The sequence below is a fragment of the Solea solea genome, chromosome 9 (assembly GCF_958295425.1).
Source record: "Solea solea chromosome 9, fSolSol10.1, whole genome shotgun sequence".
Lineage (NCBI taxonomy): Eukaryota > Metazoa > Chordata > Actinopteri > Pleuronectiformes > Soleidae > Solea > Solea solea.
Window position 1 is genome coordinate 27,779,661 of NC_081142.1, and position 24,491 is coordinate 27,804,151.

Genomic DNA, 24,491 nt, shown 5'->3' on the forward strand with positions numbered 1-24,491 from the left:
GCCACTTCCGGCCATGGAAGATTCCAAGGCAGGCAAAAAGTGTAGCTGGAATTCTATCTCTTCTATCATGTGATATATTTTCAATTGTAACCTCCCTTTTCCATTTCCATCTTTTGGATTTGACTACTTGAATTTATTTATTAATTAATTAATTAATTAATTAATTAATTTATTTATTTAGGGACAATGCAGTTTAAAGTTGAGCATGGAGCTGATGTGCTGTACAAAGAGTTTATAGCAATTGCTGATTGATTTACTGCAGACACTAGTTGGGCTTTTGTATAGATTATAAAAAGCTGCAAATACATGACAATGCAACACAATGAAATACAGCACAGAACACATATACCAAGGCACACATAAATCAAAGAGCAGTCTGAGGGGGTATGTAGTGCCAAACAATACACTTAAAACAATAAATGTAAAAACAATTCACTTTTATTATTTTTTACAATCCTCAGAATTTGAAATCACAGACCTCCTGTATGTCCTCGCTCTGTTTGAGGAAACCAAATTTTCAGATGCACGTTTCCGAATAACATTTGTTAAGTAACTGTTTTTTGAAAGATGCTATATTATCATTATTATTATTATTATTTATCTTACTAATAATAATAATTATTATTATTATGAAAAGCTTTTGGGCTAAATGAGTAAAATTCAAAATGGAAAATGTAAGATTTGCAGTATTTAATTGATCATGAACACAAGTGTTGTGTCACTGAGGTAAATCTGCACAATACTCCCCTAATAACATACATCTAATATTGCACAATAAATACTATAACAATTTGATCTTAGTGATGCAGGCATCAGTGGATCAACAACTCCTGTGTGCTGTGATGTTAAATCACATGATGGATTACACACTGTTGCAGGAGAGCAAGCTCCTGGTTTACTGCACAGCAGTGGCAGTGCCTTGTGTCACTACCTCATACAACCACACAATGAAAACCTGTAACATCCCTTTAAATGTCCCCTTGTATCGTAAGTTATTAGAGTTTAAGGTCAGCCAGAAACTCGGCTATTTCTCCACACATTCGGTTTCTGTTCCTGTCTCTGATCCTCTCCAGAATACTGATGCTGTTCTCCCTAAAGAAAGAGAGTTGGGGAATCGCTGCTGCCCTCATGTGGAATTCTATAGACCTGTAGCTCTCCTTTTGGAACAAATGTAAATGCTTGGCATAGAAGTTGTAAACCATTTGAGCCGCATTGGGATCCATGTCACTGTCGAGCAGTTCTTTATAGATCTGCTCAGCTGCAGTTGGGCTGTGATTTGAATGTGCATATATGGTTGCAAGGGATATTTTACTCTTCAGTGACGAGTCAGGGTAAGTGGAAATCACCTCCCTGTAGAGGCTGATTGCTCTTTCAACCATGCTTTGTTCCACAGGAGTGTCCCTGTGTAAAAGGATTCTCATTTTGTAGCAGACCGCAGCACACTTTTTCAGGTAACGCTCGTCTGGATGCCTCTCCAGAGCCCCCTCTGCCAAATCAATAGCCTCGTCCATAGATACATATGTTCTGTACAGCCTGAGTAATGGTTTGATACCACTGTAGCTGCTAACGGGTTTGATCAAGACTCTGTGGGCCAACGCACACGCTTCCTCTACAATGTTTTGTTCATTTGTGGCACACGCTTCAAGGTAGAGAGCAGCAAGGTACAAGTTCTCTGGATCGTGGTCCTTTGCTATTTTCATTTTGTCCAAGATGTCAGCCCTGACTTTGTTGTTGCTGTGTTTAAAGGCATTAACAACTGCCAGCATGTGGCTGGTCTGCCACTCTTTCATGTCCGGCTGCATCCTGATGGCCCTCTGGAAGTAATCAGCAGCCAGCAGCTTGTGGTCTCTGCTGTACTTCATCAGAGTCCAGGCTTTCTCAGCGTAGATCTCTGGATGCAGCTCGCCCTGCCATGGAGATGGATATTCTCTCATCAGGCCCTCGACCTTCAACAGACAAGCCTGACTCTCTGCTCTCTCTCCTTCATGGTAGTTCAGCCAAGCCAGATTACTGTAGTTCACCACTAGCCAGGGACCCTCGTCTGTGACGGTGTTTCTTATCTGGCGGAAGGCCTCGGCAGCTCTGCTGAAGAAACGCCTGGCTCCAGTGGTGAAACCCAGTTGGAAGTGGATGTAGCCCTGCAGGTTGTATATATGGCCCAGCCAGCTGTATCCCTCCTCGGTGCCGATGTCCTGCAACTTGTCCCTGATTCGTAAAAGTTTGGACCTGCTGAAGTCCACATCCCAGGTGAAGTGACACTGCAGGGCCTCCAGTTTGGCCTCCAGCACTCTTTCCCTCTGAGCAGAACTGATGGATCATAACATGGAGTATTAAACAACATGGATTACAGTGATGAAAGGCCACACAGCGGAATAGTGGCTAGCACTTTTGTCTTACAGCAAAAAGACCCGGGTTCATGACCCAGTCTGACCAAGGGCCTTCCTGTATAGTCTGCGTGTTCTTCCTGTGCACATATGGGTTTTATCCAAGTTCTCTGGTTTCTGAGAGTGAATGGTTGTTCAACTCTATGGACCCCCCCCCCCCCACACACACACACACACACACCAGCTGGGCGTGGCTCCAGCAGCCCAGTTACCCTCATGTGTAGGATACAGTGGTAGACAATGAGTCCATCACAGGGACACACAGACAAACAATCGTCCACTCTCACACCTACAGTCCATTTAGAGTGTCCAATTTACCGATGTCAGAATGACAACACAGTTGTATGTTTGTAGGTCAAAGATGTTCTGTCTATTCTCAGTATACAATAATCATGACTCATATCAATAAACAGAGGGGAGAAGGGCTGGTATGCATGTGCACAAGGGTGAAGGTGCAACTTTCAATGTGACGTTTCATTTCAGGTCCAACCTTTGTCCCACAACTGCATTGGTTTCCTTCCAGATAAACCCCCACAAGGAAGGACATTTATCCTTACATGGTTAAGGGCTGATGCTCCAACCATACCAACTGTGCAATAGCGGGCAGCTGAATTCAAAAGGGGAAGGTGTGGTGTCCAGAAAATATTACTTTTATCAAACTTTCTGTAAAAAAACACTGGTCTCATGAGGAGAGACAGTGTCCATCCCACTTTGGATGAAGCTGTAAGAGCAGAACGGGAGGCAGAGCCTTCAGTTACCAGGCTCCTCTCCTGTAGAACGTATGATGATTGTTATTGTTATTATAAGTATCAGTAGTAGTATGATTAGAATTGGTATTAGTTTCATTTCTTTTTATCAACAATCTTCTCTGCTGCCTACATTGTAGTTCCATAAACATGTCATAAGTGATTCAGAGATGTCCTGTCTACACTGTGTTCCACATTATTATGCAAATTGTATTGTGATTACATGTTTTGCTTTTCATTAAACTCATGGATGGTCTTGTGTCTCCGGGCTCTTTGGATCCCTGAAATCAATGTCAGACACCTGTGATAATTAGTTTGGCAGGTGAGGCCAGTTAAAGGAAAAACTGCTGAAGGAGGACATTCCACATTATTAAGCAGACCAGCAGCTCTGGGAGGCTATTCTGTCATCCTGCCAAGAAATTCAAGCAGAAACTCTCCAAAAACTCTCAAGTTCAAAGGATGCAAGAATTGTGAGGCTGCTGTCAAATAAGGGTTGTTAAAATGTTAAAATGTAACTTGACCTGTTAAGATGTTCTTGGTTGAAATAGCATTTGATTTCAGTAAATATGGCCTCCTAATGCTGCGAAAATTCAACTAATGACCATTTTCACTTCTTTACAATGTATAAAATGCTTTGAAACTCTGTTGTGCATAATAATTTGGAACATTACATTTCAATTGCTGTTATCATTGGGAGGTTTGCTCAATAACACTGAATTATACTCGGTTAAACGGTTGATGACTTAAAAATCATTTGCATCGACTATTTAGGAAAATCAGAGAACAATATCATTTGCATAATAATTTGGAGCGCTGTGTGAACCTATAACTTGAAACAACTGTTATATATCGCTCTCTTTTGTCTCTACCTCGCATCCTTCTTTCACTTTTCCCACATTTCTGTCCCTCACCTCTCCTCTGTCTCCCATTTCCCCCCATATACACTAGAGATGTGTGACTAGTTTGTTAACTGCTCACTCTGCCACACCAAAACCCATTGAGAAAATCAGTGTTACACAGGAGTTGCTGGTCTACTGCTGCCTCACTTGGTAAGTGTGTGTTACTGAGGTTAATCCGAATGAAGGATTTCAACCACCGTAATCACAAAATAACACATTAATCATTTTTGATATTAGAATATAGGATTAACAGTGATTTTCTCAATGGACTGTGGTGTGTGCCAGAGGCTGACAAAGCAAAACAATGTTCAGGTTCCAGCACAAAAAGACTGGGCTGCAGGGAGCAAGCAAGAAAAGATCTGTGATATTTAACAAATGAATTCATAACAAAGCAACACCTCACCTCATCATCCGGCCGGAGTCAGTGTGTTCCCCAGTGCTTTGGGTGCAGCACCACACAGTACATTCATTAATGTTCAACTTTTATGCTGCTGTAAACGGCGTAATGTCACTGTGGGATCTGGACTTTAGTCTCCATGAACAGAAACCTACAGTTCTGTCAATCTCAGATCATTTCAGGTTTTTTTCCAAAGAAATTCAAGATTTAGCTTTGAAATCCAGACTCAAGACCAAGTTTAAGTTATTCATCCGTCCTCAAATCTGATACCATTTAAACATTCTGAACAGAGGCACCGTAAGAAGGATGGCATGTTTTTTTTAATTATTAATTGGAAGTAAACTTATATATATATGTATTTATATATATATATGTATCAGGTACGAGCCTTGACTATTGGGACACAGCTAAAGACAGGTGTGATGTAATCTGCTGGTCAGCTGCAGGTGCTCTAAATCCATATACAAAGAATTAGAATAATTCAGCCAAAATGTGACAAAATATGTTACATTTATTTGTATCAGTGACAGTGTACAGAATATATTGTAATCTCAGCCAGAGAAAAGCACTTTAGAACAATTGCTTAAACCGATGGAAAGTAGAAGAAATCAGCAGAACATGTGACTTTTATGAACAGAAACTGAGACAGTTGAACATGATTCATAATCTCACGAGAACACAACAGCATAATGTACATTACAGACAGACAGACAGACAGACAGACAGAGGTGTACATCTGTGTAATAATCCTGTGTTATTGCTTTTTTTTGCCACTTTCCAAGAATATCAAGATAATTTTTGTGTAATCTTCTCTCATATATTATATTTCATAATCTGATCTAGTCTGATCTAATCTACATCATTGAAATGCTATTTTGTGTACAAGCACAAGACCTCCTCACCAGCTGGTGGCGACACTGCACCAATACGTTATTTGCAAACCGACCAATAAACAGCGAGAAGGGTGACGTCATCTGTGCGACAGGCTTGCAGTGTTGTTAGTATGTAGCCGCGGCAGCTTCGAACCGTTTTGCTGGATTTCGCTGCAAAAGAAGAGGTTTAAACACGCGTGTGCAAGACTCGACGATGATCGTGTGAGTGAATGTGTGCGACAGAAACAGAAGTCTGGACCGTGTTAACACACAAACGCTGCCGGCTAAGTGGCTACATTAGCCAAACATGGTGACATGCTGCTGTTTGTGATTTGTGGTTTTCAGGCGACAATGTGAATAGTCGAATAGTCAGTCGTGTGTGTCGGTGGTGTGTTGTGGAGCAGGAGGTGGCGGAGGGCAGCCGCGGACTGAGGCTTGTGCTGAGGCTTGTGCTGAGCTCTGTGTTGGCGGTGGTCGGTGTCCGGAATGGAGACCTGGACCCCGAACCCCCGAGCCAAGCCCTTCATCCCGCGTCAACAGAGGAGCCTGTACCTCACCTGGAAATATAAGATGACCAACAAGAGGACCATCCGTCGATTGTGCCAGGTCAGTGTCACTAAGCACATCAGTAGTCCAGTGACCCTCCTTTCACAAGTCCAGTCCCTTTCATCTTGGCCATGCTTGTCATTATGAGATACTGCAGTTAATGCTTGTCTTTTCTTTCTGTACCTGTGAGAGCTCCACAACAGATCTCATTACTGACGTTACTGTCCCACAGTGGGACAATCTCAAAACGCCCTTGTGTTTTCATGTAGACAAATACACTACTTTGGGTAAACGATGATGTCATAGTCCCACCAGTGTTTAAAACTACTGTCAATGAAAAGTAACTAAAGTCAACATGAAAAGACACTAGATATCACTAGAACATGTAGAACAGAGTAACTGTTGAAGATTAACAGTCAAATAAAGGAGGAGAAAACAAACACAATTTTTACTTGAATGATTGTTTTACACACGTTCAGCTGCAATGCACATCCACAGCTTGGCTATCACCATTACAAACACACACGTTCTTACTCACTCCAGTGTCTCCCCTAACATAATATATACATATATATATATTATGGTATATATATATATATATATATATATATATATATATATATATATATATGTGCCAGATCACAACAGATCGTTACCTTTCATATAGAACCGGTCTTTACCTTGTCTTTTAATTTAACAACTTAACTGAATAGCCGTATGTTATTTCTGTGTCATTTCTGTCTCTACATGGTCCCAATTCTCTGTGCTCTGTATCACACACACAGTATATAGTTCCACCATGATGCGCACACACAGGTGAGCACACGCCCACCAGTGGACAGAGAGCATAAGATGGAAACTATGTCACGTCAACCACATGAAAAGCAGACAAAAAGCTTGTGCTGACTGTGTCTTGTACTCATGAATCATTCCTGAACTACAGCTAAATGCTGTCCTTTCTTTCTTCCACAGGCTGGTGCTGTGCTGTTTCTGCTGATAACTGTCATAGTCAACATTAAACTCATCTTGGACACAAGAAGAGTAGCTAATGAAGATGCATCAGCTCAAGAATATGGTAAGGAATATGTCCAGTATTCATTTTGGTCCAACAGTCCAAAACCTTGGTGATATAACATCTTTTGTGCAGAATATTTAACCCCTCACAGTCTTTGCTTTCAAATGTACCTGTTGCTTTTGCCTCAGCTGGTACGTATTAGACATGAGGCATTTTATGGAGACGTCTTTTGCTTTGCATCATCAAGCATGTATTGTGTAGTCATTCATTACCATGTAGTGAAAAAGTGTCTCACTAAACACGGCTTTCTGTGGAGAATGTAATCCTGGACGTCTTCCTCTTTCAGAGGACGCCGTACCCAACATGGAGACACCTCGCAGGCCGGCTAATGGACGAAAGGTGCTCGACATCGAGGTGTACTCCAGCCGCTCCAAGGTCTACGTGGCTGTGGACGGAACCACTGTGAGTTCCATTGATTTGACTTAATCGTGACATGTTTTTAATGTCAAGTGTTGTTGGGTGAAGAAGTGACACATGGTCGGCATTTACCTGCTTTTTGTGCAATTAGTGCACATTATTTTTTGTACGTGCAAATTCTGTTTTGTACGCCCATACTTTGTTTCTCCCTCAGCTCACTAAGCTAATTTACTGTATGCACGGTCTTCAATAAGACAGCCCGACTATTTCCAGTAAGCTGTCAGCCAGCAATGCAGAGATGTTCTTCATTCGGCGTCTGCAGAAGTTACCAAGTGTAATTAAAAGTGAATTATACAATGTATTGGCGGCTATGGACAGAGGGATGCAGCAGTGCTCCTCTTGTGTCCTTTCATGATGCTTAAATCACCTTTTCTATATCGGGCCATTTCAAATCCATCAGGACTATCTACTAAAACTACTACTAAATGACAATGTTAACATTTTCGATGCATTAGTTGATTATAATAATGTGAAGCTTTTGTTAAGTGGTTCCAGTCTTTTTTTCATGTTTCACTAAGAGCAAGTGTCTATGTATCAGACTGCTTCTAAGTGACTGTGGCACACTGGTACTTCATAAAAGCACACTTGATAAACTTTGTGGTAAGTCTTATTTTACTTGTGGTGTGCAGGTTCTGGAGGATGATATGCGGGAGCAAGGCCGTGGCATCCATGTAATAGTTCTTAATCAGGCAACGGTAAGCATATTTTTTTACAGGTTTTATATGAGATTGTTAAAATAGTTGTAAATCTGATAATTAATGCCATATTAATGGCAGTAATGAGTATTTGTCTAAATCAGCTGAAAGGGGCACGTGTTCACAGCTGACTACTAGCGCAAGCATATATTTTTAAATAAATATCTTTATAAAATTGAATACATTTATGTTTGTCTTTTAAATCTTCTCTTATATTTATTTTTTCTTAGTCTTATGTAACTTTTCTCTGTCTTAGGCGGTGCTTTTAAAGCTGTTGTCATGGCTGTATTAATCACATAGCATCTACCATGGTATCAGTTTGGATTGTCCATTAGTGTTCCTACACTAATGGTCTGGATGAGCCACTTATTTCTATCTTCTGAAAACAAAACAACTTATAGAAATAATTCAACTACAAATGAATTTAATCATGGAGGAGATGGTAGCGCAGAGTTGTCTTTCAACTTGAAGGTTGTGAGTTCAGATTCTGACTACACCAGTCTATATGCCAAGGCACTTAACCCAAATTTGCTCCTGGTGGCTGTGTCAGCAGTGTGGGAACGGTTATGAAAGATGAGTGATAGAAAAATGTGCTGCACATAGATGTGCTGTATGGATGTGTGGGTGAATGGCAAAACCACTATTGGTTGGTCATCAAGACTAGAAAAAAGCTACATAAATACAGACCATTTATCATATTTGTTGCAAAAGAAACTTATAAAAAAGTAATTGAACATAAAACCATTCAAATAATTTACAGCACATTAGGAAACACTCATAAGTCAAGTTTTTGTTGGCCAGGTCACAGGGATTTTAGGGGTTCTAAATCTTTTGCTTCAGTCCAGACTGAAGTCCTAACAACCTTGAATTCTTAATAATAGCTCCTCCCTCCAGTAATCAGTTACTGTCTGTTGTGTTGGTCTTAGGGTCATGTCATGGCCAAGAGGATATTTGACACCTACTCTCCTCACGAAGACGAAGCCATGATCCTCTTCCTCAACATGGTGACCCGGGGCCGAGTTCTCATCTTCACCATAAAGGTCAGTCCGTGCTGATGAATGACCCTGTCGTCAGCACACACACACACGCATGTGTGATAAGATAAGGACTGAGTGGAAACTTGTGTGGTTTCATCGTGCAGGATGAGGGCACGTTCCACTTGAAGGACGCCGCAAAGAACCTGCTGAAGAGTCTCGGCAGCCAGGCGTCCATCAACCTCAGCTGGAGGGACATGTGGACACTTGTGGTGAAAAAAGGAGGTAGAAGCTTCAGTCTTCACTTTCATGGAGTTGTGGGTGTGGTGTCTGAATCTGGTTTCTGAATCTTTTGACCTCTCCAGCTTGTGTGTTCACCCCCATTCACATCATTTTAAATCGTTTGCTCAAAGAGAGTATTGTTCTCCTTAAAGTGCAAAGAACAATATAAGGAAAGCAAAGTGAATTATGAGAAGATATCATTCCCAAAAGCCAAAGCAAACTTACATGGTAGACAGTTTAATGCCTAACACACGTTCAGCACTGTGTTGTGAAAAAAACAAACAGATGTAAGCCACTTAACAGCAGGCTCGCCAAATGATATTTTATATTATATGATATCTGTTAAATATATTTGCTGCTTTATTTTGCTATATGCTTGGATGGAATCTATAAATATATTCATTTTAATAATATGTAATTCAATATTTGGTTTTTAAAAGCCTGGTTTATGTGTGTGCTATTGTGAATGCTGTTCTTATAGATTATTATAGGAACTTCAGTCATCTTCATTTTACACTAATGTGAGGCAAAAAGACAACACATGCTCAGTGAAGTATGAAATAACATGGACTCTATGATTAATAATAATAAATAAAGTATCTAAAAATAAAGATAAATAAATAAAGATATTAAAGTATCTGAAAAAAAACATTTATTTAACTTTCTCTCTCCCTCTCCAGGTCAGGTTTATGGGGAAAAGCACTCGAAGTCTCCCGCTCTGTCCACCTGGGGAGACCCCGTGCTGTTGAAGACTGAGGTGCAGCTCACCGCCTCAGAAGGTAAGAGGTAGTTTCTTGTGTTTCTGTGATGTTGCTGTGCAAATGTTTCCAGTGGTGTTTTACTGTACTTACAAATGGAATGCAAATACACGACTAGACTGGGCCAGGCAGTGTGAACAGTGCATAGGGCTGTAAATTCCCAGTCGACTGCTCGATTTATGAGTCGATCATTCTGGTTCGACTCAAATTCTGATTGGTCGACTTTTTGCCGTGTTAATTTCATACAGTCTATGGTTAATTTGATTACAAATGGAGGAATGTACCAAACGCTAATGGGGGTCTTTTCAGAGCACCCCTTTTTCACAGGTAACAGCGTGTCTTCAGAGAACACCCCCCCTTGTTTTCAGTATTATGGATTAGCCCAAACCACAAGAGGCAGATAGATTAAAGAACGTGCGGTGGTTTAATTTAATGCTACAGTCAGTCCTCCTCTAACATCCATGTCAGAGACATCACAGCGTGGCAGCACTTTACAAAAGTAGACGGTGGGAAAAAAGTCCATCACATCTGTTTGGGGCTGGCTATTTAAAACATTTCTTTGGACTTCTGATTGATTCAAACTGAGTGTGATCTTTTGTCCTGCAGAGGCAGAGTGTCACTGGGCAGACACTGAGCTGAACAGGAGGAGGAAGCTCTTCTGCAGCAAAGTGGAAGGATACGGCAGCATCTGCAGCTGCAAGGACCCAGCACCTATAGAGTTCAACCCTGACCCAGTAAGAAGTACACCTGCAAGATTTAAGAATCTGGACTTTATACAGACCTGATTTCAAAACCCTAAATTGTGGCATGTTTGGGTTTAGCTGTATGTAAATTATAATACTTTAAAACCCTCTCCACGTGCAGTGCAGTGTAAACAGCACTTCAATAGAAGGCTGCAGTGTGGTCTGCCAGACCACGCCCCCTCACAGTTCTCAGCCCACTTCTTGTTTTTTTCAAAATCAGGCAGTTGGAGTTGGAGTTGGCTGCAGAAGAGAGGGTTTAGTTACACTTTAATAAGTGCATGTCATGTTGGGGGAAACTTTTTCAAAACGGCAAGGAAAAAGATGGATATTTTAATTGATAAATTAACATGCTCTAAAGTAAACAGTAACAGAATTTGTTTTGCATGGCCTCCAAACTCCTCCCACCCCCAAGTTTTTGCCTCAGCCACCTCCAAAGCTGCACCCCGCTTGGCCTGCCTGTACCTATCGGCTGCCTCCGGAGTCCCACAGGCCAAAAAGCCCGATAGGACTCCTCCTTCAGTTCCTTCCAATCACGCCCCTCCAGGTCTCACTCTCATTGCCCCCATGAGCATGGAAGTCTTCCAGCAGAACGACGGAATCCCCAGCAGGAGCACTTTCTAGCACCCACTCCATGCACAAATAGGGCGGGTACGCTGAACAGCTGTTCAGCGCATAGGCACAAACATCAGTTAGGATCTGTCCCACCACCTGAAAGCAGAGGGAGGCTATCCTCCTGTCCATCTGGGGTGAACCCCAGCGTAGGGGTCCGAGTACCCCAGAGGCTCCGTGTCTCTCACCAGGGGCAACTACAGATGGGAAGAAAGTCCATCCCTTCTCGAGAAGACTGGTTCTGAAGCCCAACCTTGCACACCAGCTCAGGCTTCTTGCTTGCCAGAGAGGTGACGTTCCACATCCCTAGAGCCAGCTTCTACTGCCAAGGGTTGGACTGCCAAGGGTTGGACCGCCTTTGGCCACCACCCAACTCATCTTGCACCCGACCTCCTTACCTCCTTGACCACGGGAGCTAAGCTCATGGGAAGGGCCCCCAGGTTGTCTCCTTAGACTATGCTACCAAGCTCTCCTTATCTTGCCCCACCCCCAAGCCTGGCTCTAGAGGGGGGCCCGGTAACAAGCGTCCAGTCGAGGAAAAGTGATTTCCCTCAGTGTTCTTCATTGTCAGGTCCCTCACCTAGCAGCTGTTTGCCTTGGGTAACACTACCAGGGGCTATTATTATTATTATCATCATCACTCATATCATATCATGACCATTATTGTTATTATTTTTATCCACAATCTCTGCTGCTGCTTGTATACATGACGTTGTAGTTCTATAAACATGTCATAACTGAACAGTCTTGTCCAAACTTAATTCAATTATTTCTGCTCCTGGTTTTTGTGTGAGTGTGTGTGTGTGTGTGTATATTTGTAGATCAGAATTAAGTTGATTATATAATGAACTTTGTGTTGCTGTTTTGTTAACTTACTTTCTGTTTTTACTATGCAACTTCTTTACGCTGTAGGTCATTTTGCAGGTGACCTTGAAAAGAGAGCTTGCTCTCAGTGGCCTTTCACCATTTGAAATTAAGAATGAATTTGTTTTCTTTTTTCCCTTCAGCTCCCCATCAATAACGTCTTCAGTGTCCCTGTGGCTGTTATTGCAGGGAACAGACCCAACTATCTCTACAGGTGAGATCAACACTCTTATTGTTCTCTGTACCATGATGGAAACACGGCTTTAATGATTTCTTTGCTATAACAAGCAGAGAAACCAGGAAATACTAACATTTAAGAAGCTGAAAAATCGGAGAACTTGTTTTAATTAAAAAACAAAAACACTCACTCAAACTGATTTTAATCAATAACCAAAATAGTTGGAGATGAGCCATTAATCATTGCAGCCGCAGTAATTTTCAGGATGAACAAAGATGATTAATTAATAAAAGGGGTGTAATAATCCCTCCGCCCTCTCCTGTTGATAATTGACTACTAATCTTTTTAAACAGTGTCTGAAACTAATCAGCTGTTATCTGTTTTCAGAATGCTCAGGTCACTTCTTTCAGCTCATGGTGTCAACCCACAGATGATCACTGTCTTTATTGACGGATATTACGAGGTAACATTTTCATTCCCGTCTCATTCATCATCGTCAATCTCCCTGAGGGAGGTCACTGAGGTGGTTAAACAACTCCGCAGTGGCAAGGCCCCAGGGGTTGATGAGATCCGCCCAGAAATGCTGAAGGCTCTGGGTGTGGAGGGGCTGTCTTGGATGACACGTCTCTTCAACATTGCGTGGAGGTCGGGGTCAGTGCCAAAGGAGTGGCAAACTGGGGTGGTGGCCCCCCGTTTCAAAAAGGGGGACCTGAGAGTGTGTGCCAATTACCGGGGCATCACACTTCTCAGCCTCCCTGGTAAGGTTTACTCCAAGGTACTGGAAAGGAGGGTTCGACCGGTTGTCGAACCTCAGATTCAAGAGGAACAATGCGGATTCCGTCCTGGTCGTGGAACAACGGACCAGCTCTTTACTCTTGCAGGGATCCTGGAGGGGGCCTGGGAGTACGCCCATCCAGTCTACATGTGTTTTGTGGACCTGGAGAAGGCGTATGATCGGGTTCCCAGGGAGATACTGTGGGAGGTGCTGCGGGAGTATGGGGTGAGGGGGGCACTACTTAGGGCCATCCAATCCCTATACGCCCAAAGTATGAGCTGTGTCAGGGTTCTCGGCACAAAATCAGGCCTGTTTCCTGTGGGTGTTGGCCTTCGCCAGGGCTGCGCTTTATCACCAATCCTGTTTGTGATTTTCATGGACAGGATATCGAGGCGTAGTCGTGGGGGAGAGGGGTTGTGGTTTGGCGGGCTTGAGATCACGTCGCTGCTTTTTGCAGATGATGTGGTCCTCATGGCTTCGTCGGCCTGCGACCTTCAGCGCTCACTGGATCGGTTCGTGGCCGAGTGTGAAGCGGTCGGGATGAGGATCAGCACCTCTAAGTCTGAGGCCATGGCTCTTAGCAGGAAACCGGTGGATTGCCTTCTCCGGGTAGGGAATGACTCCTTGCCCCAGGTGAAGGAGTTCAAGTATCTCGGGGTCTTGTTCACGAGTGAGGGGACGAGGGAGCCGGAGATGGGCCAGAGAATCGGAGCGGCTGGTGCGGTACTGCATTCGCTTTACCGCACAGTTGTGACGAAAAGGGAGCTGAGCCGGAAGGCAAAGCTCTCGATCTACCGGTCAGTCTTCGTTCCTATCCTCACCTATGGTCATGAAGGTTGGGTCATGACCGAAAGAACGAGATCGCGGGTACAAGCGGCCGAAATGGGATTCCTCAGGAGAGTGGCTGGCTTTTCCCTTAGAGATAGGGTGAGAAGCTCGGTCATCCGGGGGGAGCTCGGAGTAGAACCGCTGCTCCTTCACGTTGAAAGGAGCCAGTTGAGGTGGTTCGGGCATCTGGTGAGGATGCCTCCTGGGCGCCTCCCAAGGGAGGTATATCAGGCACGTCCAGCTGGGAGGAGGCCTCGGGGTAGACCTAGGACAAGGTGGAGAGATTACATCTCCACTCTGGCCTGGGAACGCCTCGGGATCCCTCAGTCGGAGCTGGTCAATGCGGCTCAGGAAAAGGAAGTTTGGGGTTCCTTGCTGAAACTGCTGCCCCCGCGACCCGGCCCCGGATAAGCGGAGGATGATGATGATGATGATGATGATTTTCATTCCCTGTCAGACTTGTACCATGTCAACCAACATGGGTTTTGAGTGTTATAACTTGCACATTTGGATGTGAGCGACAAAACACTACAACACACAAAATGTGTGGGTTTGATATTGGCTCTGAAACTAACTAACAACCTCAGAGTGTATTTCTGTCTTCTTTGACTTATTATGAGCCAGCATCGTCACGACTGTCCGAGTCTTCAGACTCTGCCATGTCTGGTACATTTTTCTGCTTCCTCATGATTGATTTATTTTGATTTTATGGCAGTAGAAAAAATGTTCAATGATTGAGTGCTTCAGATCCATAGTTTTTTTATTTTATGATATCACAAACGATCTAGGAGTTGCGGTAATGAGAAGTATGCATGTCAAATCCCATTGCCGACAACAGGATCAAAAGTTACAAACATGGGTGCATGTCCAAGTTTGACCTGTTGGTGGTGCTACAGAGTTTGAGGTACAAAGTCATAAATTAGTGTGAGCGATCGTGGAAACAACTTTTTACCAATCAGTCTTATGGGCTGCCATCAACTTCAATGGCAGGAGAATAATAACAATGGGAAAAGGCTTCACTGCTATGGTTCCCCCAAAACTGTACTTTCAGATCATGTAATACACATCATAACACATTTACATTCAGTAGATTGTAGTATTTCATTTTAGATATATGTTGTATATCGGGATTTGATTTATATTGTGATACTCTGTATATCGATATCAAATGATAAAAGTATATTGTAACAAGGTTTTTTCCAATATCACCCAGCCTTAATTATGCTGTCAAACCACTCCACACACCATACATGTTTGTATTCATATGTCTTTCATCTAGGAACCTATGGATGTTGTAGAGCTGTTTGGACTGAAAGGAGTTCAACACACGCCCATCAGCATCAAGAATGCCCGAGTGTCTCAGGTAAGAAAAAGAGTTAGCGCCTCATTTAATGACTGATTCAGATCACATAGACCTACAAGCTTGCAATAGAAAGTCAGAAAAAGTCATTTTTAGCAAATTATCAAAAACTTCCCCAAATTAAATCTACATCTGGTCAATGCAAAAAAAGGAAATAATGTTTTTATCTTATGGGGACACAGGAGCTGCTGGTCTGCTGCTGCTGTGTGTGGCAAGGTTGTGTCATTTGGGTGAATGTAATATTTAACTGATGGAAGCATCAGTTAAATATTACAAATGGAACAAACCAATCCAGACCATTTCCTCAACTGATGTCCTTTGACCAGCAGTAGATTTATGTATGTTAATGCCAGGTGTGAATGGGATGTTAGTGTGGACATACCCTGAGACCTCCAACACTGTTTGACTCAGGTGTGAATGGGACATTAGTGTGGACATACCCTGAGACCTCCAACACTGTTTGACTCAGGTGTGAATGGGACGTTAGTGTGGACATACCCTGAGACCTCCAACACTGTTTGACTCAGGTGTGAATGGGACGTTAGTGTGGACATACCCTGAGACCTCCAGCACTGTTTGACTCAGGTGTGAATGGGACGTTAGTGTGGACATACCCTGAGACCTCCAGCACTGTTTGACTCAGGTGTGAATGGGACGTTAGTGTGGACATACCCTGAGACCTCCAACACTGTTTGACTCAGGTGTGAATGGGACATTAGTGTGGACATACCCTGAGACCTCCAACACTGTTTGACTCAGGTGTGAATGGGACGTTAGTGTGGACATACCCTGAGACCTCCAACACTGTTTGACTCAGGTGTGAATGGGACGTTAGTGTGGACATACCCTGAGACCTCCAGCACTGTTTGACTCAGGTGTGAATGGGACGTTAGTGTGGACATACCCTGAGACCTCCAGCACTGTTTGACTCAGGTGTGAATGGGACGTTAGTGTGGACATACCCTGAGACCTCCAACACTGTTTGACTCAGGTGTGAATGGGACGTTAGTGTGGACATACCCTGAGACCTCCAACACTGTTTGACTCAGGTGTGAATGGGACATTAGTGTGGACATACCCTGAGACCTCCAACACTGTTTGACTCAGGTGTGAATGGGACGTTAGTGTGGACATACCCTGAGACCTCCAACACTGTTTGACTCAGGTGTGAATGGGACGTTAGTGTGGACATACCCTGAGACCTCCAGCACTGTTTGACTCAGGTGTGAATGGGACGTTAGTGTGGACATACCCTGAGACCTCCAGCACTGTTTGACTCAGGTGTGAATGGGACGTTAGTGTGGACATACCCTGAGACCTCCAACACTGTTTGACTCAGGTGTGAATGGGACGTTAGTGTGGACATACCCTGAGACCTCCAACACTGTTTGACTCAGGTGTGAATGGGACGTTAGTGTGGACATACCCTGAGACCTCCAGCACTGTTTCACTTTGTCTCTGCTCTCTTTTGCAGCACTATAAAGCGAGTCTGACTGCAACTTTCAACCTTCACCCAGTGAGTACTTTGCTCCGCTAATAGTCGATAATTCCACAATAACCTCTCAGCGTCTTGTCAATCAAATCATTTGAGAGAGAACGACACGTCTTTGCCTCCTCTGGCCTCCATTTACTGCCTCAACTAAGTCTGTCGTGTCAATCACAGGAACAGTTCAGAGAGAGAACAGTTCAGAGTTTTCAGTTATTAAACTGAAAGCGACCACAGATTGTTCTACATGCTACAAGGGAAGCATGAGGTGTATTCAGCTGCTACATGTAACCTTCTAACCTGCTAAATCCTGCACACTTTACACCTTTTTTAACAGATTTTTCATTACAGAGTGATTTGGTCATATACGAGTGTGTTTGTCCACACTCATCTGATGAGAACAGCTCAGGACACAAAACATTGTAATTTAACAACCTGCTAATGAAACTGTTTGTCCTGCAATCTTGTCTTTACCTCATATTTGTTATTATTATTGTTGTTTTCATTGTTATCAGGAGACCAATTATGCCATTGTCCTGGAAGAAGACCTGGACCTCTCTATTGACTTCTTCAGGTATGCATTAGTCCTCATGAATTATAATCTGATTGGCAGGACATTTTATATTTCTAAACTAAGATATCACACATTTGTGCATTCAAGCTTGACTGTTTTTACATGATCGCAGCTTGAAGGTCTTTTTAATGTTTTGGACTCTTGTTATAAGCTGCATTGAACTTGTCGAGCCACTCAGTTTCCAGAATCACCACTAGATGGCAGTAGGTCCTCGTTGTTTGAAGCTGTTGGAAATCCCATTGTTCTTTTGTTTAACAGCCTCCTCTTTGAACAACAGTGTGTTGTCTGTTAGATGTGCTCCCTCCTGGACTGAGTGGCTGTGTATGAAGCTCTGTGATCATCAGCTTACTCACTAAACTTTCTGTTATAATGAGAGCAGAAATGAACTAACATCCTAGACACGGATATGACTTGTTTTTATTCAGATAAGCTTTTCCCATGAAGTCACACATTACATTTTCCAAGCATCCAAGGGTAAAAGGATTGAAATAGTTTATTTGAAATAAATAATAAACAATCATATTATTTTTAGGGGTCATATTAATGTGATGTCTTAGGAATGCCTCTCGACAATCCTTTCAAATTTGGCACAAATGTTCACTTGGATTCAAGGATGAACTGATTAGACTTCCATGATCAAAGGTCAAGGTCACTGTAACTGTAACCTCAGAAAACAAATTTCTTTTGCCTTATTTGCATGATATCACAGGAACATGATGAGGAAATCTGACAAAAATGTCCACACACCTGACGGCCTCGGGTCAGTCATACAACCACTGCATGGGAATTCTATGCAATAAGTAGAGTTCTCAGTATTGTCAGCTTCCTAAATATGAACATTCATAAATATGTTCTCTGCTCTATAACAAAAGATAAAGAAAAAAATTAAACCCAATCATTTTTTGTTTGTGGATGAAGCAAAACATTGAGGAACATCATCATTTTGAGGTTTGGGAAACACAAGGAATCAACATTTTATGGACCAAACGACTAATCGATTAACTGAGAATGTAATCCCCTTTTAGTTGGTTTAAATGTACATGTTTAAGTTTGTTATGTTGTAGTTTAGGTTTGTCAACTGGATACTGTAACCTGCAATCCAAGAGCGGCTCCAGTCTTAAAAGAGTTCTATATCAAACAGTCCTCCCTGATTTATTCAGCATTGTTGTCCTTTGTCAGTTTATTGTTGCACAGAGCTTAAAGGCAGTTTGGTAATGATGCTGTTATGAACAGTGATGTATGAACACTATTATTTTTCCTGCAGTTTTCTGAGTCAGACCATCCACCTGCTGGACGAGGATGACAGTCTATATTGTATCTCAGCCTGGAATGACCAGGTGAGTGTCCACTGCTTCCCCTGCTACACAACAAACAATACAGTGTAACTTCAACCATACACAACAACAGAGTGAGTGTCCAAAAACAATTGGTGAAAGTTAAGTTCAAGACGTTTCACTTCTCAACCAAGATTTGTTGACATGCCTGGACCATATAGTGAAAAAGTGCCAAATCATTATTCCCTCTACATTGTAATACTTTTTCTTTTCTTCTAATATTGACACTTAATTTAAATTGATGGTGTCACATTATTGTTATCTGGTACCATTTGGTACCATTTGGACCCTGTAGTAAAAAGGTTAGGGGCCCTTGCATGACATCAGCGAGTAAAGTGCACACACAGTCTGTTCTGCTGGTTATGAATTGTGTTTCCTCCGTGTGTAACAGAATCAGTAAGAACCTCACAGTCATGGGCTCAGTAACACAACAGGTGGAGACAGAGATTCTTCTGTTACAGCTGAGATGAGTGTGAGGGTTTTTAGCTGCTTGAAGTTGCATCACTGACTTCTGAATGTCTGAATTGGAGACTCCTCAATAATAGAGCGTGCGATTAGCTGACTTATTAGATTTCTCTTTAACCTGAGGGAGTAGATTAGTGTCGTCTTTAGAGCAGAGAGCCACAGGATGGTTTTCTTCTCTCCGTCTAAACACAGAACGTCACAGACGACCGCAACACAAATGCATTTTAGTGTGAGCTCAACTAAACATGGAACTTGGTGGCAGCAGCCTATTCAGCCTACTGTTGTCGTCATATCGCTGGACCTGGTCATGTACCTGCTGATACTGATATAGTGAAACATGAGAGTAAGGATTTCTCTTATAGAGCAGTTAAGGCCTGTACACACTCATCTGTTATTTGAGTAAGTTTGTTCTGGCCCAGATATTCCATACTTCACCAGAACCCCTGAGAAGTCCTCATTTCCGCATTACCCATCATCCCCTTCAAATTTCTGGCCAATCACACAATAGTTGTCGGACAACTCACAAGTAACAAAGTTCTGCCCAGAGGATTTGATTTGCAGAGAGAACGACTTTCTCTGTTCTTGTCGAGTACGTACAGGCCTGATCTATAACAACACGACAGTGATGGAGACATTTATGTGAGTGTGTGTGTGTATGTTCCATTTACATCGGAACTCAGAAGTCAGAAATGGGACTGACAGTTCACTGTTTAAGCCACTGTTGACCATAACAACACTACACCTGGTGTTTTGCACTCACAGAGTAGCAGCATGTCCACAGGTACAAATGAAATGTATGTGTCGAGGTTGGTGAGCTTGCAGAAATCTGAGTTCAGGGTAAAGAATGCCCGCCAACCTTTGTCTGACTACAGATTAAACGTTGTATTATAACTGTTTAATCAGTATAACTGACTAAACTACTTCAGGACCATGTCTCAGTTCCTCCCTGTCCTGACTCAAACTCAACCCTTGTTCAATAATCAAACCGATCCAGCAGTGATTCCTACGTTTCTGTTTTCGTCAGCGACTCAGGGTTGTTTTATTTCTCCTGCACATGTCATTGACAGCTGCTGTTGTCGTTACATGCAGGGCTATGAACACACAGCTGAAGACCCGGCCCTTCTCTACAGAGTAGAGAGTATGCCTGGCCTGGGCTGGGTGCTGAAGAAGAGCCTCTACAAGGATGAACTGGAGCCGAAATGGCCGACACCTGAGAAGGTGTGGACGTTATCCTTTTATTTCTTTTCTCAGCGCTGACAGTTGAAGACAAATCATTGAAGACATGTACTTGTGTCTTGCAGCTCTGGGACTGGGACATGTGGATGCGAATGCCAGAGCAGAGGAAGGGCAGAGAGTGCATCATACCTGATGTGTCCCGCTCCTACCACTTTGGTATAATCGGCCTCAACATGAACGGATACTTCCATGTAAGAGTCAGAGTTTATTTGTATCTCATGTTTAGACGACGATAAAATACATAAAAAGAAATGTGTATTCAGCATCACAGCTCATCATCTCATCATCTCATCATCTCAACGTCACCTTTTATCCTGTAAACGACTTTTTATGCTGCACCATCTGTGTGACACGTGCCACGGGATCATTGCTGACCGTGAGCTGAAAGAAGTGACCTCAGCATTCTGAAAACAGATGACAGTTTAAGTGTGGATTATCATCTCTCCATATCTGTGTGGCTGCTTCTGTTTCAACCAGGAGAGGACTGAGGAATTATTACATCACTTTTCATTCATATTAGAACATTTGAGAACACCATCACCAACAACTCATATAATATCAGCTGCCAAGTAACACAGTATGACAATTATAATATTATATAATATGGATGATCTATATAATATTACATTTTATCAGTTGTTTTCTTAATTTTAAGGTGAAATCATCATGTCGCTCACTCCCTGTCTTTTGTGTCATGTAGGAGGTTTATTTCAAGAAACACAAGTTCAACACCGTTCCTAATGTACATCTGAAGAACGTTGACAGGTGTGTAAGCGCAGCACTTTGTTTTTTTCACATCATCATCATCATCATCCTCATCGTCGTCATCATCGTGTCTGAACACTGATGTTCTTGTCCCTCACAGCTTGAAGAACGAAGCTTATGAAGTGGAAATCCAAAATCTGTTGAAGTGAGAGAGACTTTAACGGCAGAATGAAGATGCTTTGTTTTGATTGTGAGAAATGTGGTAAATTGTGGATACGGTTGGTGTAATTCCAGAGAAGCGGAGGTACTCGATCACACTAAGAACCCATGTGAGGACTCATTCCTGCCGGACTCTGAAGGGAAGATCTACGTCATGTTCATTAAGATGGAGTCAGAGATGGACACATCCACGTGGACCGAGCTTGCCAAGGTAGACACGTGGTCCTCAGGTTCTTTCAGTTTCATCAACCACTGCTAAACTGTTGGAGGTGCAATTATGTAACGTTCTGCCTCTGAAAATGAAACATTATCTCCCTCAAGAAGCTGATGTTTTTATGTGTGTGTGTGTGTGTGTGTGAGCAGCAACACTCGTGATATTCTTTAGCTGAATGGCCATATATTTCCTTTCAGTTAAGTAATAACAAAAATACTTTTACTGTAGACAGTTACACAGTATCAGTAACATGTTCAAGAAGAGAATGCAGAAATAAACTAACCACGTCCTCACCATGTTGTCGCTACATGCAGTACTTTCTCAGGCTAAGAGCTAAGAGTATGATATTAACTGTATGACAATATGTTAGTATTTATCTAAAACTCAAAAGCTTCACTTAATGTCACAAGTTGCATGTGCCACAGGGCGACAAAGGTGCAGCAAGTTCTCCACTATATGCTCCAGTGACAACAATTTCCTTTTTAAAGAAAAAAGGAAATTGGTCTTGATGGCCAGTGGAAGCGCGAATGCTCATGGAAATGAACAAACTCGGTTTGAAATAAACAGCCCCTGCATATTAGATGTTGGTGACAGAGATCCAGATTTTCTTTTGTTTGTGTAAAGGTTAAAACACTTGTTCAACTTGACTGTTCTGTGTTTGCTTGTCGATCCTCTCAGGAAGAGTGTCAGGACACTCTGTCGAGTGATGATTTCTCCAGGTTAACACACGTGAACATTCTCAGTTTCTCTGTGTTTGTGCAGTGGTTGTCGAGGTCAGGACGCTCCTCACCACATTTCTCTGTGTGTGTGTCTGTGGGGTTCTGTCCTGAGGATGAACACATGAACACGTTTCTGTCTTAAAGTGTTGCTGAGTTTGAAATGTACCAGGATGTGATGTTTATTGAAGATCCTCCTTTCTTTCTCAGAGACTCCAAAATGTCATTATAGCTCAAAAAAACCCAAAAACAACAAGTAATTGTTCCTCAGTGGTAAACAAACGGTCGAGATCCTGATCGACAATGACTTTGTCTTGGTTTCAGTTGAGGTTTGATTAACGGCTTATCTTTCCCCCTCTTGTGGTGGTGTGGTGCCCTAAGGAAATGACCTGAAAATCTGTGATTCAGAACAGCTTTGCCTCTCTGTTTAGTGCCTGCATGTTTGGGATCTGGACGTACGAGGATACCACAGAGGCCTGTGGCGGCTCTTCAGAAAGAGGAACCATGTCCTGGTGGTAGCTGTGCCGATATCTCCATACTCGTGAGTAAAGCTTAAATCTTACTTTGTACAGCAGCTGCACTTGTGTGCTGAACTCTGCTGGAACTTCCCTGACTAACAACAATTCTTTGGCCTTATCTACACAAAAACACAACTTTCACAATTTTTAATTTTAAAGAAGTTTTCCTTCAACCGTAAGTTGTTTCAAGAAATGTTTTCATTCACAGGAAACCCCAAAATGACTGTGGTACATATGTGCTGTCACTAAAAATGCATTTAGCATGCATGCTGGGAACTAACATTTATAAAGCTGTATTCATTCAAATGTTCATTTCAATGTATACAATCACAGAGACACAATATAGTGATCAAGAAAAAGTGTTGCATATAGATGTGCTGTATGAAAGTGTGAGTGAATGGGTGAAAACATTAAATAAACACAAAATGTTCCTGTCTGTCCTCACTGTCTCTGTTCTCCTGTCTGTCCATCTCTCTGTCCTCATGTCCAGCATGAAGAAACCAGCCAGTGTCACTCCTATTCACTTAGAGGCTCCGCCCAAAGAAGAGGGAGCGCCGGTGGACCAGATGTAAACCTGACACACACACACACACACACCAGGCCTAAAGACCACTAATAATCCAGCCTGGAACCGACCACTACACTGAATTCAGAGGAAACGGATGCTGGACGAGTTTTGGTGAAATGTTTTTAAACTTTTTAAACCAAAACTTTATGACTGTTTTTGTGGGTCACCATGGCAACTGTGGGCCGTGGCTCGCTCTGTTTAACGGTGGTCTGATCTGAACGCTACAAGTGACACTCACTCACCAAAATCACCAGTGTTTTTTAACTGCGGTCCATCTTGAACATATGTTTTAACTTATCTCTATTTATTTTACATCAATCAATCTTTTGTTTTTTTCTTTTAAACGGACGTTTTTGAAGTAATGAAATGATAATGAGAGAAAAGGGTCATCATATTTCAGCATGAGCGTGTGAGTGTTTATTTACAACCCTGTGGGTTTTTTGCTGTGGTTTTTCTCACATCAGACTTCATGAGGCTGAGAGACGGAAGCGTCACAGCAGCGTAAACTGCCGTCTCTTTTCATCACTTTCAGTCTTTCTTTAATAGTTCTCAGATGTTTATTTTTCTTAAATGTCAATGTTGTCTGGTTTCTTTGCTCCATACAACAAACACGGTCATTTAAAGTGGAGCGTTTTGGTTTGAGAACAGCAATATTCTGAGGTTTGTCGTACTTTTTATGGACTTCATAACTAATCAGTTCATCTGGAAAATAACGGACACAAAAATAATCATGATTCATGTGAACACACAGACAGACTGTATGAGTTCAGAGTTTCAAGTGCTACTCGCATTACTTACATTTCAAAATAAAGGTCTTTGTTTTCAGTAGAGCTCCCGTAAGCTGATGTCACATGACCAAAGCGAAGCCATTTTGGCAGCATTACAGGACGTAGCAGGCGAAATGTCAGGCGTCTTCACCAAGTGTTTTTATATAAAGTGAAGCTGGTGAATAGATGATGTGCTCCAGGATGGTGAAAGAGTCAGAGACGAGATAATTGGGGAACATTTTCCTGGATGATCAAAGATCCTGAGGATGACAGATGTGAATCACTGC

General features: G+C 42.4%; 2 protein-coding genes across 4 annotated transcripts; one reads left to right on the top strand and one right to left on the bottom strand.

Annotated features, from left to right (window-relative positions):
• Window positions 1-265: 265 nt before the first annotated feature.
• On the bottom strand, window positions 266-4,469 carry LOC131465267 (interferon-induced protein with tetratricopeptide repeats 1-like). The gene is made up of 2 exons (XM_058637755.1): window positions 4,433-4,469; window positions 266-2,307 (listed from the first exon to the last, which is right to left on the bottom strand). Exons 1-2 carry the CDS (start codon window positions 4,438-4,440, stop codon window positions 996-998), a joined length of 1,320 nt encoding a protein of 439 aa, XP_058493738.1. The 5' UTR covers window positions 4,441-4,469; the 3' UTR covers window positions 266-995.
• Window positions 4,470-5,378: 909 nt separating this feature from the next.
• Window positions 5,379-24,267, top strand: pomgnt1 (protein O-linked mannose N-acetylglucosaminyltransferase 1 (beta 1,2-)). 3 transcript variants are annotated; one of them, XM_058637750.1, is made up of 22 exons: window positions 5,379-5,520; window positions 5,644-5,904; window positions 6,817-6,919; window positions 7,206-7,321; window positions 7,966-8,031; window positions 8,958-9,071; window positions 9,173-9,290; window positions 9,968-10,066; window positions 10,652-10,779; window positions 12,405-12,475; window positions 12,827-12,902; window positions 15,322-15,405; window positions 16,877-16,918; window positions 17,404-17,462; window positions 18,727-18,799; window positions 20,351-20,479; window positions 20,563-20,688; window positions 21,198-21,262; window positions 21,363-21,407; window positions 21,497-21,632; window positions 22,783-22,892; window positions 23,360-24,267. In XM_058637750.1, exons 2-22 carry the CDS (start codon window positions 5,785-5,787, stop codon window positions 23,439-23,441), a joined length of 1,962 nt encoding a protein of 653 aa, XP_058493733.1. In that variant the 5' UTR covers window positions 5,379-5,520; window positions 5,644-5,784; the 3' UTR covers window positions 23,442-24,267. The 3 variants fall into 3 exon arrangements, with proteins under 3 accessions (XP_058493733.1, XP_058493735.1, XP_058493736.1); XM_058637752.1 differs by having other exon boundaries at window positions 5,703-5,904; XM_058637753.1 differs by having other exon boundaries at window positions 5,384-5,608; window positions 5,703-5,904.
• Window positions 24,268-24,491: the final 224 nt, after the last annotated feature.